Here is a 15,508-nt window from a genome sequence, read left to right as displayed (position 1 = left end):
CATAAGCCAAATAGAGTTTTTTTCTTAAATTTTGCATTGGAGATGCTCTAAGGGAGGACCTAGGAGTTGTTTTATTCATTCAATATTATGAATAAAGTTCAGTATTTTAGTTTACATCATATCTTAGTTTCGGTTCTATAATCTTTAGAAGAAGATCTAAGACTTTTGAGAGATTTCCCCTGCGTCACATTCTCATATATTTTAAGAGTTAGCATTGTAGTGTCCCTACTAATTTATGGAGGTGCCTTTAGCAAAACGAAATTAATATCCCTTAAATCCCTAACACCCACCAGTTACAATTTGGTTTCTTTCCTTCCCTTACACCCGTGAGTTGTGAGAGGACTTTAAAGAGAGATAGTAGGGTTTAGAGAGAGAAAGTGAAGAAGAAGGAGAAGGTGGATCAAAAAGGCTTTGCTAGAGAATTTGTTTCTTCTTCTTGGTACTAAAAATCAAGTAGGTTTCTTCTTCCCTAGGGTTTATATAGCCCTCTTTAATTTTTAACCTAGTTTTGGATAGTAGGACTATAATAGCTTTGAACCATTGTTGTTTACTAGGTTATCATCAACTTAGAACTAATTAGTGATACCATAGATATATATTATGATTAGAAACTAATTACAACAACAACATAGTAACCCTAGATCATTATAGTTATATTAATGGAGTATACATATACCCGGACAGCAACCTAGGTTATTTAGGTTATATAAATATGGTATATATATACACCCGGACAGCAGCCTAGATATTAAGAATTGTTTGTGTTTATGTTATTTATGTTGATAATTGATTGTATGAGATGATGTGTATGATATTGGAGCATAAGTGCTATCAATAGTTGTGTGTGATATATTGCTTTAGGTTGTTAACCTAGAAAGCATAGGCTAGTCGGAACCAAGAATGGTTGGCTCGACATGTGGGTCGATTGCAAACACTAGTTACCATTATGATATTGGATAACTTGGTTGACCATGATCTTGAGTTTCGTTAATGGATTGAACTAAGACTGGTTGGCTCGACATATGGGTCGATTGCAAACACGGGTTTGTCAATTTGATATTGGACAACCTAGTGGACCAGGGGCTTGGGTTCTAATATGGATTGACGGTTGTAATCCATAGGTGGTTGGCTCGACAGGATGATCGATGCAAACACAAGATCATTCTTGTGGACCACATACTTCTAGTGTGAGAAGTAATTACCAACTAGAGGTTGGCTCGCCTCCTGCTCATATGTAAAGTGCTCGTGTTACACTGTGCTCGTGTTGCACGGATTCCCTTTTTGGATGGTATCCTTTGTCTATTGAGAGGTTTAAGTCGATGCAAACACGAATGGTAAGTGACGCTATCTTGTGGACCTCAAAATTGGTTATGCCCCTCCAAAAGGGAAGTTGTATTGTATGAATTTCTTCAACCGTGTAACAGGTTGACTTCAATTGTGTTAGCACGAAAGGTGTGACATAATGGACTGTTATTATTGTTCTGTTGTTCGATACTTGGTTTTGTGTTGAATTGGTCTATTTAGACCTTAGGTAATTAGAAATCTACTAGCTGGGTTCTGACCCAGCCTACTATTTTTCAGGTGATAGAGATCGGGGAGCGCCACCAGCTTGATCCCAGTTCGTCAGCTCAGAGCTTCTTTCTTAGTTTTCGCTTTCGAGATTAGGTAGTTATTTGGAGTTTCACTTTCTAGATAGTTATTTGTTTCATTCGTTATTGTCCGACCTACGTGTCGATGATTCAGAACCATTGTTTGAGTTAAGAAAGTTTAATGGATTTCTTTTAGATGATTTATTGATTCTTATGAGCTTCACATTTGATATTATTTGTCTTTTTTGATGGATATATCGACTATGTTTACTGTTCTGCGGAGAAATGCTTTGAGTTTAGGTTTTCATGGCGGCCGACGTGAAAATCTAGATTTGGGGCGTTACAAAGTGGTATCAGAGCTCTAGGTTAATAAATCCTAGGATCAGTGTGTAGGGTTCAACCCCTCTAAGCGCATAGTACGTAGTTAATTTTGTACGGAGCTTGTCTAAGTTTTGAGTTGATTTCCCTTTTGGATTTGAATAGAGTTATGGTTAGCGAAGGGGCTACTGGTCGTGGCAGAGGTCGTCGCAGTGCTCGCACCCGAGGGGGTGGTAAAGGTCGAGGTCGAGGTGTCCTACCTGAGGAAAGGGGTTCTACAGCACCAGAGGGTACACATGGACAGTCAGGGGGTCATGAGACCACAAATCCTAATCTGAACGGAGGAGAGAGAGTGACAATTGATGCAGCCGCATTGAAAAATTTGATTAACATCGCAGCAGAGGCTCAAACAAGGGAACAAGCTCGGACGCAGAATCCGACACTAGAGACGGGAGGTCCTGCTGTGAATCTGAGACCACCGACTGAGATGACCTGGTTGAAGTACTACCATGAGTTTATGAAAATGAAACCGCCAATATTTGATGGGACTGGAGGACCGGTAGAGGCATATGAATGATGTAAGGAGATAGAGAGGATGTTCGTGGCATTTGATTGCTCCGAGGAATATAAGCAACAGATGGCAGTGTTCCAGTTGAAGAAGAATGCAGCTACTTGGTGGGACACTCAGTCTAGGCTAGTGGATCCGTTGAGGTTCACCTGGGAAGAATTTAAGAAAGTCTTCATGGAAAACTTTATTCCTTTCTCGGCACAACAAACACTTAAGAGGGAATTTCAAGAATTGAAGCAAGGGGAGAATCAATCAGTTTTGGAATATGAGAATGAGTTTCACAGACTCTCCCTCTTCGCTACTCAACTGATTCCCACAGAGGAGGAAAAGATCGAGAGGTTTGTAAATGGGTTGCGTGACAACATTGCTAGGTACATTGCAGGGCAACCTAGTTTCGACACCTATCAGAAGGTGGTTTCTTGTGCTAAGGTTCACGATGCTCGGGTACAGGAGGCAAAGAAGCAGAGAGGAATCAAAGTGCAAAGCAAGGGTGAACAGAAGGGGAACAGTAGAAATTATGGGAAGGTTGGGTGGAATCAGCGCAACGACTATAATGGTCAGCGGGACGGTAAGAGGCCTCGGGTCGAGGGAGGCAACCGGGATATGGCAGTGATGATTACAGATAGGCAACCGCTAGTGGCTAATGTTGATGGTGTGGGACAGAGACCCTTTAGAGGGGTTTGTTTTAATTGTCAGGAAGTAGGACACAGGTCTTTTGATTGTCCGAGGAGGACTAGAGCTCAGACAGGAAATCAGGGGCGTCATCATGAGCGTAACCCGCAGGGCAGACCACAGGGACGTGGGCAACAACCACAGTTGAATGCCATCCTTCCTAGAGATGACCGCGCACCTACTGATGTGGTGGAAGGTACATTCCTTATTCATACTAGAATGGGTAAAATTTTATTTGATCCTGGTGCCATGGGCACATTTATCTCTATTTCTTTTGTTCGTAAGTTACCCATAGAGTTAGATCGATGTGGGAGATCTTTTTCGGTGTCTTCTGCTTGGGGTGGTTTGATCGTGATAGACCACATCTGTAAGGGGTGTATTATTAGATTAGGTGAGCGAGACTTCGCTGCAGACCTTTTTGTGCTTGAGTTGGTGCGATATGATGTGATTTTAGGCATGGATTGGCTTGCCTCATGCCATGCACTTGTGGACTGTTATGCCAAAACAGTCACATTTTCTCTTCCAGGGGAGAAGTGTTTGTAGTGTCAGCATTGACTCGTCCGATGAGAGAGGTTCACTTGAGTAACGTAGAGCTAGAAGAGCATCCGGTAATGAGTGAGGGGCTTGATAGTATTGATGTGGTTAGTGAGTACCACGATGTGTTCAGAGATGTACCATGGTTGCCACCACGCAGAGAGGTTGACTTCTGCATTCAGTTAGAACCGGGTACTAAACCTATAGCCCGAACTCCTTATCGAATGGCTCCGATAGAACTGCGAGAGCTTAAGGACCAGATTCAGAAATTACTAGATCAGGGGTTCATACGTCAGAGTAGTTCTCCTTGGGGTGCACTTGTTCTTTTTGTTAAAAAGAAAGATGGTACGTTGCGGTTGTGTATTGACTATAGAGAGCTCAACAAGGTTACTGTGAAGAATAAATATCCTTTACCAAGGATTGACGATCTGTTCGATCAACTGAGAGGGACCAAGTGGTTCTCTAAGATTGACTTGAGGTCAGGGTACCATCAGTTACGAGTCCGAGAGGAGGACATTCCTAAGACGGCATTTGTGACACGTTATGGTTCGTATGAGTTTCTTGTTATGTCTTTCGGTTTGACTAACGCTCCTGCAGTGTTTATGGACCTCATGAATCGGGTGTTCAGGGACTTCTTGGATAAATTTGTCATTGTCTTTATTGATGACATTCTTATCTACTCCAAGACTAAGGAGGATCATGAAGATCACTTGAGATTGGTGTTAGAGAGACTGATGGAACATCAGTTATATGCGAAGTTCGAGAAATGTGATTTTTGGCAAGAAGAAGTAAAATTCCTAGGCCATGTTATTTCTAAGGACGGAGTATTGGTTGACCCTTCTAAGGTTGAAGCTATCTTAATTGGAAGCAGCCTACCTCGGTTACTGAGATTCGCAGTTTTCTGGGATTGGCTGGGTATTATCGTCGGTTCATCAAAGGGTTCTCAAGTATTGCAGGACCTTTGACAAATCTTACAAAGAAAGGAGTGACATTCTCATGGGATATAAAGTGTGATGAGGCTTTCAAAGAACTTAAAACGAAGTTGACTACGGCACCGGTGTTGGTCATTCCAGAGAGTGGCACCAGATTTGTGATTTATACAGATGCTTCTATTCAGGGTTTAGGGTGTGTATTGATGCAAAAAGATAAAGTGGTTGCTTATGCTTCTAGGCAGTTGAGGCCACATGAGCAAAACTATCCAACTCATGACTTAGAGTTGGCAGCTATAGTGTTTGCTTTGAAGATTTGGAGGCACTATCTGTATGGTGAGAAGTTCGATCTCTTTACTGATCATAAGAGCCTCAAGTATCTCTTCTCACAAAAGGAATTGAACATGCGTCAGCGCAGGTGGTTGGAGTTGATGAAGGATTATAACTTCACGTTGCAATACCACCCGAGTAAGGCAAATGTGGTAGCCGATGCACTAAGCCGACAACCGAGGGGTATCGTGGCAACATTGATGATGAACCAGTGGAAGATGTTGGAGGATGTAGCAACATACGACATTGACGTGGTTGGGTCAGGAGTTGACTCGTTATTTCTGGGTAGTATGGTTGTTAGACCATCTTTGCTGAATCGTATTGTGGATGCCCAAATTGATGATGAGTGGGGCCAGAAACATGTTTCGTTAATGCAAGAGACTGAGACTGAGTTTAGTACCGGGCAGGACGGCGGATTGTGATTTCGAGGGAGATTATATGTACCGGCAGATCCGGTCTTGAGACGGGATATATTAGATGAAGCACACCGAAGTAAGTACACAGTTCACCCCGGGGGTAACAAGATGTACAAAGACTTGAAGAGGCAGTACTGGTGGTCAGGGATGAAGAAAGATGTTGCGGAGTATGTGAGGAAGTGTAATGTGTGTCAGATGGTGAAAGCGGAAAATCGACATCCATCCGGACTCTTGGAACCGTTGCCCATTCCGGAGTGGAAATGGGAGAATATATCGATGGACTTCATCACGGGTTTACCGCGATCTAGTAGAGGCTCTGACGCTATTTGGGTGATAGTTGATAGGTTGACAAAGTCGGCTCACTTCCTACCAGTGAAGACGACAGATAGTGGGGACCGACTGACGCAGTTTTACATTAAGGAAATTGTCAGGTTACACGGAGTTCCGGTGTCCATTGTTTCAGACAGAGATTCGTCCTTTACTTCACGGTTTTGGAAGAGTTTCCAAACTTCTATGGGGACATCTTTACATTTCAGTACAGCTTTTCATCCTCAGACTGATGGGCAGACAGAGCGAGTTAACAGAGTACTTGAAGATATGTTGAGATGCTCAATACTAGATCTTGGAGGGAGTTGGCAAGATCATTTGCCTTTGGTAGAATTCGCATATAATAATAGTTACCAATCTAGTATTGGCATGGCACCTTTCGAGGCATTATACAGGAGACCTTGTCGGTCACCATTGTGTTGGACAGAGGCAGGTGACGCTAAACTAGAAGGACCAGAGGTGATTCGTGACACTTCTGAGAAAATTGCTTTGATTCGAAGTAGGCTCCAAGCAGCTCAAAGTCGTCAAAAGAGTTATGCCGACAACCGACGAAGGGATTTGGAGTTTATTGTTGGAGATGAAGTTTTGTTGAAGGTGTCACCTATGAAAGGTGTTTTGCGATTTGGTAAGAAAGGAAAGTTGGCTCCCAGGTATATTGGACCTTTCAGAATAGTTGAGAAGGTGGGAAAAGTAGCCTATCGTCTTGACTTGCCTGCAAGCTTCACAGGAGTCCACAATGTCTTTCACATTTCGATGCTTCGAAAACACGTGAGAGATGGAGATCAACATTCAGTGATAGATTACCATGATTTGGAGCTCCAACCAAATGTATCATATGAAGAGGAACCAGTTCGTATCATTGATCGCAGAGAGCATGTTCTTCGCCGAAAGACGATCCCCATGGTCAAGGTTCAGTGGCATCACCACAATGACAAGGAAGTTACTTGGGAACGTGAGGATGATATGCAACTTCGTTATCCTCATCTTTTCCTCTCGTCAGGTACGTTCAATTTCGAGGACGAAATTTCCTTTTAGGAGGGGAGATTGTAGTGTCCCTACTAATTTATGGGGGTGCCTTTAGCAAAACGAAATTAATATCCCTTAAATCCCTAACACCCACCAGATTCAATTTGGTTTCTTTCCTTCCCTTACACCCGTGAGTTGTGAGAGGACTTTAAAGAGAGATAGTAGGGTTTAGAGAGAGAAAGTGAAGAAGAAGGAGAAGGTGGATCAAAAAGGCTTTGCTAGAGAATTTGTTTCTTCTTCTTGGTACTAAAAATCAAGTAGGTTTCTTCTTCCCTAGGGTTTATATAGCCCTCTTTAATTTTTAACCTAGTTTTGGATAGTAGGACTATAATAGCTTTGAACCATTGTTGTTTACTAGGTTATCATCAACTTAGAACTAATTAGTGATACCATAGATATATATTATGATTAGAAACTAATTACAACAACAACATAGTAACCCTAGATCATTATAGTTATATTAATGGAGTATACATATACCCGGACAGCAACCTAGGTTATTTAGGTTATATAAATATGGTATATATATACACCCGGACAACAGCCTAGATATTAAGAATTGTTTGTGTTTATGTTATTTATGTTGATAATTGATTGTATGAGATGATGTGTATGATATTGGAGCATAAGTGCTATCAATAGTTGTGTGTGATATATTGCTTTAGGTTGTTAACCTAGAAAGCATAGGCTAGTCGGGACCAAGAATGGTTGGCTCGACATGTGGATCGATTGCAAACACTAGTTACCATTACGATATTGGATAACTTGGTAGACCATGATCTTGAGTTTCGTTAATGGATTGAACTAAGACTGGTTGGCTCGACATGTGGGTCGATTGCAAACACGGGTTTGTCAATTTGATATTGGACAACCTAGTGGACCAGGGGCTTGGGTTCTAATATGGATTGACGGTTGTAATCCATAGGTGGTTGGCTCGACAGGATGATCGATGCAAACACAAGATCATTCTTGTGGACCACATACTTCTAGTGTGAGAAGTAATTACCAACTAGAGGTTGGCTCGCCTCCTGCTCATATGTAAAGTGCTAGTGTTGCACTGTGCTCGTGTTGCACGGATTCCCTTTTTGGATGGTATCCTTTGTCTATTGAGAGGTTTAAGTCGATGCAAACACGAATGGTAAGTGACGCTATCTTGTGGACCTCAAAATTGGTTATGCCCCTCCAAAAGGGAAGTTGTATTGTATGAATTTCTTCAACCGTGTAACAGGTTGACTTCAATTGTGTTAGCACGAAAGGTGTAACATAATGGACTGTTATTATTGTTCTGTTGTTCGATACTTGGTTTTGTGTTGAATTGGTCTATTTAGACCTTAGGTAATTAGAAATCTACTAGCTGGGTTCTGACCCAGCCTACTATTTTTCAGGTGATAGAGATCGGGGAGCGCCACCAGCTTGATCCCAGTTCGTCAGCTCAGAGCTTCTTTCTTAGTTTTCGCTTTCGAGATTAGGTAGTTATTTGGAGTTTCACTTTCTAGATAGTTATTTGTTTCATTCGTTATTGTCCGACCTACGTGTCGATGATTCAGAACCATTGTTTGAGTTAAGAAAGTTTAATGGATTTCTTTTAGATGATTTATTGATTCTTATGAGCTTCACATTTGATATTATTTGTCTCTTTTGATGGATATATCGACTATGTTTACTGTTCTGCGGAGAAATGCTTTGAGTTTAGGTTTTCATGGCGGCCGACGTGGAAATCTAGATTTGGGGCGTTACAAGCATAGACTTGGACAAACTTGCAGAAATTCGCATATGACACCAGAGTATGTAAAAATATTGAACAGAGTCCAAACCGAGAAGATACATAAAGACAAAGACCAAATCTGGTCTTGGGCCTAATTTCCAACATCTTAATGAACCATAAGGGCAAAGGATACAACATGTAGTAGTTCAAGTTTTGTCTGAAAATTTATATTCTACTATTCTTACAACCCAATTAACCTGAACATCATCTCAAATATGGAAAAGTTTCAATAACAGTATTGGTTCTTAGAGATAAATCACGTTTCAATTTTTAGTTTAAGAATGAAGATAGTTTTAATTATCAGCTGACGCCATCCAATTTTTAGTTTAAGAATGAAGATAGTCTTGTGTCGCTTGATAAAATAATGTGTCATCTTCATTAAACAGAGATTGGACCTATGGTCCGTGCTTCCTCTGCCTTTTCTTCTTTTGTGCTTCTTGTTTTCATCTATGTTTCTTTATTTATTTATTAGTCCGTGCTTCACTAGGAATGGACCTATGGTCCCACGAAAGGTTTAAGAAGCCGTTGGATTAGGGTTGGGGCTGATCATGACATGGTTCAACTGCGTCATAAATCATAGTTACGTCTGCTCTCAACCCGTCCTGTCACTGTTTTTTTTTTAAAGAGAAACAGCCATTAGAAAATAACACAATTACAACCTAGCAGTTATCTCTAAGAGTGGACTTACAGATTCCCATTCTTGAGGAGTAAGAGAACTTCTAGTAAGTTTAGCAAGTGCATCAGCTTTGAAGTTAGCTGATCTATATACAAATTTACATTGAAAAGTAACAAAAGAAGATCTCAATGATCTGACTGAGTTGATGACTCTATGACTAGTCCAGTGTGCTGCCTTGTCATCTCCATTGATTGCTGCTATTATGTTTTTGGAATCCCCCTCCAAAATGAGCTTCAAAAAATTCATATCTCTGGCCATAAGTAAAGCATGATAAGCCGCCAGAGCTTCGCCCTCATCTACTGATCTACATCGAGTGATGAAGGATTTCCCTGCAATACAATTGGATAAAGCATCATGAAAAATAATGGCAATGGCCGCATCTTCATTGACCTGAGTGAAGGAAACATCAAAGTTGCATTTTATCATGGTAGGAAGAGGGGGGAGTCCAGTTGGTATTGGTGTTAAGCGGTAATTCAGGAACAATATTACCAGGGTGAGTGGAGGAACTCAAAAGTCGGATTTGATCTTCAACCAGAGTCTGGATTCGAACGATACATTCTTGGATTGAAGATTTCTTGTTCTGGAATAGTGCTTCACATCTTATTTTCCAGACCATCCATAGTGATGAAGTAATGTAAATGATAGATTGGGGATCAATCTCATTAAGAGCCATGAGAGATAGCATGAAATCCTTAAAGTGATCCTTCTTCAGTGCCTCTATTCTCAATGTGATAGGGAGCGCAAAACAAACTGCTTTTATGAAGGGACAATTAAAGAATAAATGGTTCAACTATCCTTATGATCATTACACAGCAAACAATGTGTATTATCTAACGGAATGAACTTAGATAATAACTCAGAAGTGGGGAGTACGTTGTTAGAAAGTTTCCATAAGAATAGTTGTATTCTAGGAGTGCAATTCAGTTTCCAGAGCCTCCTCCAATACTCAGCATCATTAAGTTCAGGTTGGTGATGGCTAGTGAGAATGTTATACATGGATTTAACAGAATATGATCCGGTCTTGGTTTTACTCCAGTGTGGTAAGTCTGATTGATTCGAGGCTAAAGGAATAGTCTTGATTCTACTGACTATATCCTCAGAAAAAAGTTGGGACAACAGTGAAATATCCCATTCCAAGTTGTTTTGAGGTAGCAGAAGCTGACTAACAGTTTGGAAAACACTATTAGAAGGAGTGATATTGAAAGATGTTGTGCCAGGAATCCAACTATCTAACCAGATGTTTATATGTTGCCCATTTCCGACTTCCCATTCAGTTTGTGTACCAACTAAAGGAAGAAGCTTTGTTATACATTTCCACCACCATGATGTACCTTGTACTTTAGCTTGTCGGATCTCTTTATTAGGGTGATATGTGGCAGCAGTAAATTTGGAAAGGAGGGAAGACCTATTACTTTTCAATCTCCAAATTTGTTTGGCCATAAGTGCTTTGTTGTCGTTGATTAAATCTCGGAATCCAAGTCCTCCAAGGGCCCTCTTCTTAGAGAGCACAGACCAAGCTTTAAGGCATAATCCCTTACCATTCTTTTTCCCCCACAAAAAGTCCCGTTGCAGGGATACCATACTCTTAATGACCTTCCTCGGAACTTCAAAACAGAGCATTTGGTATTTTGGGGCAGCAGAGAGAGAAGATCGAATTAATTCTGCTCTTCCTGCTTGAGAAAGAAGTTTAGCTTTCCATCTTGAAAGTTTTGATTGCATTTGTTGTATCAAAGTATCAAAACTCTTGATCTTAGACTTCCCGATAAACATGGCAGTACCCAAATACTTCTCATCCGGACCCATTCTTTTGACTTTCATTATCCTGGCTACCATCCTGCCCAATCTGTGATGGTTGTTGTGACTAAAGAATATACCTGATTTCTGGAAGTTAATGACCTGACCTGACATCCTACCAAAATGTTGAAGAAGGTTGCAAAGGGAATGTTCTTCGTCAATGCCTAACTTAATGAATATCAAGCAATCATCGGCAAACAATAGATGGTTGATAATGGGTCCAGCAGTGGAGTGTTGGAATCCTGTTATATGACCCTCCTCTTGCGCTTTGTTAATGAGCCTGCTTAAAGCCTCCATACAAATGATGAATAAGAAAGGTGACAGTGGGTCACCTTGTCTAAGTCCTTTGGTTGGAGAGAAGAAAGAACAAGGCTTACCATTAAGCAAAACAGACAGTGATGTAGTTGATATGCATTGTTTAATGAGATGACAGAAATGTGTAGAAAAACCAAGATTGTTTAAAATGGACAGCAGGAAAGACCATTCAACTCTACAAAGGCCTTTGACATATCAAGTTTAAGCCCCATGTATCTAGCTTTGCCTTTCTTTGTTCTCATAGAATGGATAATTTCATGAGCAATGATCACGTTATCGGAGATTTGCCTAACCGGTAAGAAAGCTGCTTGATTTGGTGAGATGATCTCATTCAATATAGGTTTGATCCTATTGGATATAAGTTTGGAGATAATCTTGTATGTTGTGTTACAAAGGCTTATAGGTCTAAAATCAGATGGGTTGGTGGGAGTTTTAGTTTTGGGGATGAGAGAGATGTAAGTTGTGTTAAACAAATCCAAAATCTCTCCACTTCTGAAAAAATCTTGGACCATTTCAGTGATATTGGTGCCAACAGTATCCCAATTCTTCTGAAAGAAAATAGGGGAGAACCCATCCGGTCCAGGTGCCTTCTCACCCTTCATGTGTTTAATAACTGCAGTGACTTCCTCATGAGTGGGAATGGATAACAACCTGTCATTGTCAGCTTCAGTAATTTGAGGTATGAACAGTTCAGAGATGATAGGATCGAAGTCAGGGTTTGAAGTTTGAGAGAGGGTTTGAAGATGTGTAGTAAGAATAACTTGTAATTCTTCCTGATTTGTAACCCATCTATTGTCCTGACTGTAAAGGGCTTTTATATGATTGTTGGCCTTTCGGGCTGAAGCAATAGCATGAAAGTATTTAGAATTTTTGTCCCCAAGGCTAATAGACATATCTCTTGATTTGATTTTCCAATAATGCTCTTGGAGGTTGTAGTTAACCTGTATTTGTTGCGCCAAAGTGATTCATTTGCAAGGATCCAATTCCTTATCTAAACGAGAGATAAGATTTGTCAATTCAGTTTGAAGAGAGTTAAAATGATTTCTGTTCCACTTTTCTAATCTGTTTCTGACCTTGGATAACTTATGGTTAACACATTGTTGAGGCGAGGCAAGGCAATCTTCCTCCCAAGCATTGGTGATTTCCACTTTGCATTGCGGATCGGCCAACCAGCCACTAAAAAATTTAAATTGTTTCCTGTGAGGTTTAGTAGTATTGGTTTGTGCTAGTAGAGGCCTATGATCAGAGGCTATCAAAGGAAGATGATGCACCTGAGTATCCGGAAACCAAGAGTTCCAATGAAGATTAGCCATGGCTCTGTCTAGTCGTTCTTGTATATTATGAGACCCCTTTTTCATATTATCCCAGGTAAAAGGATGTCCGATGTATCCCTGGTCTGTGAGTCCAAGATGTTCAATCCTGTTGCTGAGGGAGAAGACATCTTTATCAGTCACGGAACTACCTCCTTGCTTTTCTTTCGCATCAAGAATGGAGTTTAAATCACCGATCAATAACCAAGGATTGGGATTCGAAAGATTGTTGTCTATCGTTGTTTGTAATCTGTCCCAAGGTTCCAGTCTATGGTTTCTGTCGGGATGACCGTAGAAGAAGGTCATGTGCACAATTGATCCCATAAGAATGTCTTTGAGTGTAGTATGTATAAAATTGGTGTCCTTTTGTATGATGTGAAGATCCCACTTCTCAGACCAAGCAAGATAAAGTCCCCCTGATAGTCCTTCGGAAGGGATGAAAGAGTGATTGGGGAAAGCCGACAAGAATCTATTATTAGTAGATGGGTCTGAAGCTTGCTTAGTTTCAGAGAGAAACAAAATGTCTGGTCTGTGAGTGGCGACCAAGTGATTTAGATGTTGTAGGGTGAATCTATTTCCAAGACCTCTACAGTTCCAAGCAAGTATTTTCAGAGGAGAGCAATGAACAACCATATTTTGAAGAGAAAATTTGACAAAGAAGACAGAGATATAAGAGATGTAGATAAGATTAGGATACGACAAGATAAAAGCATGAAAAGAGAGTAAAGAAATGTAGAGATGTACCTCAGAAATGGGGGAAGTGGCAACTGAAGGCTTATTGGGGTGAATAACACTTGGGCTAGGCTTGGCTCCATCTTCCAATGCTTGCTGATCAATAAAAGCCAATCTCTTGGAGTAAGGGAGTTTGGATTTCACCTTAATCGACTTCGGAGCTGAATTGTAGGTAGTATCTTCTCTAATTATCAAATTTTGACTCAGCCGGTTAGTACGATTAGTAATTCCCCAATTACTAGGAATTGCCTTCGGAGCAGGAAATAAGTTGTCAAAGTTATATTCATCCGAAAAAGCCGCTGAAATCATTGGGAGGTTATGTTCCTCCAGAGGGATGTCATGCATCGGCCTCCCAATAGCTTCAAGTCTGGTCAGATTGCTAGGTTCATCGGTCCTACTAGATTGGACTGAAAAAGGGGTGATGTCGTCCCTAACCCGTTTCATAAATTGACCCACTCCTGCCAAAAAGCAATCTTGATCATCCCCCTCCTGAGGAGTGGGTTTCCTTTTTTCTCCTATATGAACTTCTAGTTGTTTTCCCTTGTTAAAGCATTCTGAATGCTCCTGGTGGTGAATGGTGCTTGTGTCCCCGGAACCTTGGGAGATCATTATATCAGTTGGTGAAGCTACCCCCTCACAAGTATCAAGATCGGACTGATGTTGATTGTTATGTATTTCTGTTGTACCTTGTTGGTCTTTGCATTTGTAGGGAGAATGGTCTAAAATTCGACAAATCTTACAAAGAGACTTAGGAAATGGAAAGTAATGGAAATCAAACCATTTGTTGAATCCGCCTTGCATCTGTACTGTGGTGCCTGTGAGCAAAGGTTGAGTAACATCCAAGATAATTTCAAATTTGATTTTATCTTTTACTAGCTTGGTCCAAGTACTGGGTATAAAGGTGACAACATCACCCAAAGGGGATGCTATTTGTCTAAGATCAGGCTCAATTTGTAAGCATTTAGGTATGTTTCTTAACTCCACTACAATTTTCTCCTTATTCAATTCTTCATCTTTGGGGTCAGACCCTACTTGCATCTCCTTTAAGACCATGAAATGATCACATACCACATAAGGTCTGTTGTCAAAAACAGATTCTCTGTCCTCTTCTATATGAAAAGAGAAGATGAATGCATTGCATCTCTCAGGAATTGGGTTAATTTTAAAGGGAAAAGCCACTGACCAGAGATATTTTAGTTGAGCCTTTACTTTCCAGAGTGGAATATACCTGGGACTGCAAATTCGACCGATCAACTGTGTGTGAGCTAGGATTTCAGGTTGCTCAGGTTCAAATCTCTTGCTAAAGCTGATTACAGAGTAGGAGTGTTGAGGCAATACTAAATTCTCAGTCATTATCTTGGAGAGATGATCGATATCCGATTGAAGTTGAGCTCGCTGTGCAGAAGGTTGTGCTGATTTGTTAGTATTCGCTATTGAAAGATATTTGAATTTCCTGATTAGCTGGTGGTAAGAATGATATCAAAAACGGAGGATCAAGTGTGATGTGGGCCCAATCCCAACAGTTGCTGGGGAGATCACAACTTTGTCTAAATACTGCCACTTGTCGAAGGGATATTCATTTGTGTTGAGTATTAAGGACCTCGGTGGAAGTATGTAAGGGGTATAAGGAGGGAAGTCTAAAGACACTCCTAAAGATTACATCAGCATTTACTGTTGAGTATCTGTATTTGAGAAGAGTGCATTGGATGATGTAGTAGTTGCCGTCGACCAAGTGTTATTATGTCCGTTTAAGCCATCACTGCCCTGCAAGAGGAAAAATGAAGATGATAGAGGAATAAGGAAGAGAAAACTAAGAAACTTAAGAAAAACCCAATCTTCTCTGGCCTGGGTAGACCACTCTTTCCTAAAGAAAGAAATAAAAAAGAAACACAAACCTGGAACAGAACGTAGAAAGGAAATTCAATTAAGTAATAACTCACAAGATCACATAAATGGAGTAAGTGAAGGAGCAGTAGATTCAATACTTCCTGTTGTAGTTGATTACATATTGGGGTTTAGCCCTGGCAGGCCTTTGAAGGTTTAAGATATAGTTTGAATCTTGTACTTTTATTTTCTTTGACAAACTCAATTATACAAGCATACCTTGCCTAAATCTATAAATTCTAGACATCCTCTCCATTTGAGTGAAAGAGAAGAAACTAAACCCGAAGCATACCTTGATTTATGCCTAGTGGTTGACTTGTTTG

The 15,508-nt window shown here is 40.6% G+C and overlaps 2 protein-coding genes and 2 long non-coding RNA genes across 4 annotated transcripts; 2 read left to right on the top strand and 2 right to left on the bottom strand.

The window, feature by feature from the left end:
• Window positions 1–391: 391 nt before the first annotated feature.
• LOC147558312 (uncharacterized) lies at window positions 392–1,789 on the top strand. Its single transcript, XR_015233470.1, has 2 exons — window positions 392–453; window positions 1,582–1,789. It is a non-coding gene; the product is annotated as an uncharacterized LOC147558312 (long non-coding RNA).
• A 1,383-nt stretch (window positions 1,790–3,172) lies between these two features.
• On the top strand, window positions 3,173–8,345 carry LOC147558311 (uncharacterized). Its single transcript, XR_015234342.1, has 2 exons — window positions 3,173–3,343; window positions 8,095–8,345. It is a non-coding gene; the product is annotated as an uncharacterized LOC147558311 (long non-coding RNA).
• A 781-nt stretch (window positions 8,346–9,126) lies between these two features.
• On the bottom strand, window positions 9,127–11,241 carry LOC147558310 (uncharacterized). The gene is made up of 3 exons (XM_086659009.1): window positions 9,969–11,241; window positions 9,640–9,900; window positions 9,127–9,479 (listed from the first exon to the last, which is right to left on the bottom strand). Exons 1-3 carry the CDS (start codon window positions 11,239–11,241, stop codon window positions 9,127–9,129), a joined length of 1,887 nt encoding a protein of 628 aa, XP_086515135.1.
• Window positions 11,242–11,402: 161 nt separating this feature from the next.
• On the bottom strand, window positions 11,403–14,654 carry LOC147558309 (uncharacterized). The gene is made up of 2 exons (XM_086659008.1): window positions 12,333–14,654; window positions 11,403–12,200 (listed from the first exon to the last, which is right to left on the bottom strand). Exons 1-2 carry the CDS (start codon window positions 14,652–14,654, stop codon window positions 11,403–11,405), a joined length of 3,120 nt encoding a protein of 1,039 aa, XP_086515134.1.
• Window positions 14,655–15,508: the final 854 nt, after the last annotated feature.

This window comes from Eschscholzia californica, unplaced genomic scaffold (assembly GCF_041429995.1).
Source record: "Eschscholzia californica isolate CP2 unplaced genomic scaffold, dmEscCali1.0.p SCAF_2, whole genome shotgun sequence".
In the NCBI taxonomy this organism is placed as follows: Eukaryota; Viridiplantae; Streptophyta; class Magnoliopsida; order Ranunculales; family Papaveraceae; genus Eschscholzia; species Eschscholzia californica.
The sequence above is the reverse complement of the archived record's forward strand: the minus strand, read 5'-3'. Positions and strand labels throughout refer to the sequence as shown.

Bases quoted from the DNA above. Each gene is read 5' to 3' on its own strand.
- LOC147558310 (XM_086659009.1), bottom strand. From the start codon at position 11,241: ATGGAGGCTTTAAGCAGGCTCATTAACAAAGCGCAAGAGGAGGGTCAT. The intron at 9,901-9,968 runs GTTTGCTGTGTA...TCATAAAAGCAG, and splicing joins TCCGTTAGATAATACACATT to TTTGTTTTGCGCTCCCTATC. The intron at 9,480-9,639 runs GTAATATTGTTC...ATTGTATTGCAG, and splicing joins GAGTTCCTCCACTCACCCTG to GGAAATCCTTCATCACTCGA.
- LOC147558309 (XM_086659008.1), bottom strand. From the start codon at position 14,654: ATGACTGAGAATTTAGTATTGCCTCAACACTCCTACTCTGTAATCAGC. The intron at 12,201-12,332 runs GTCAGAAACAGA...CAACAAATACAG, and splicing joins TTAACCATAAGTTATCCAAG to GTTAACTACAACCTCCAAGA.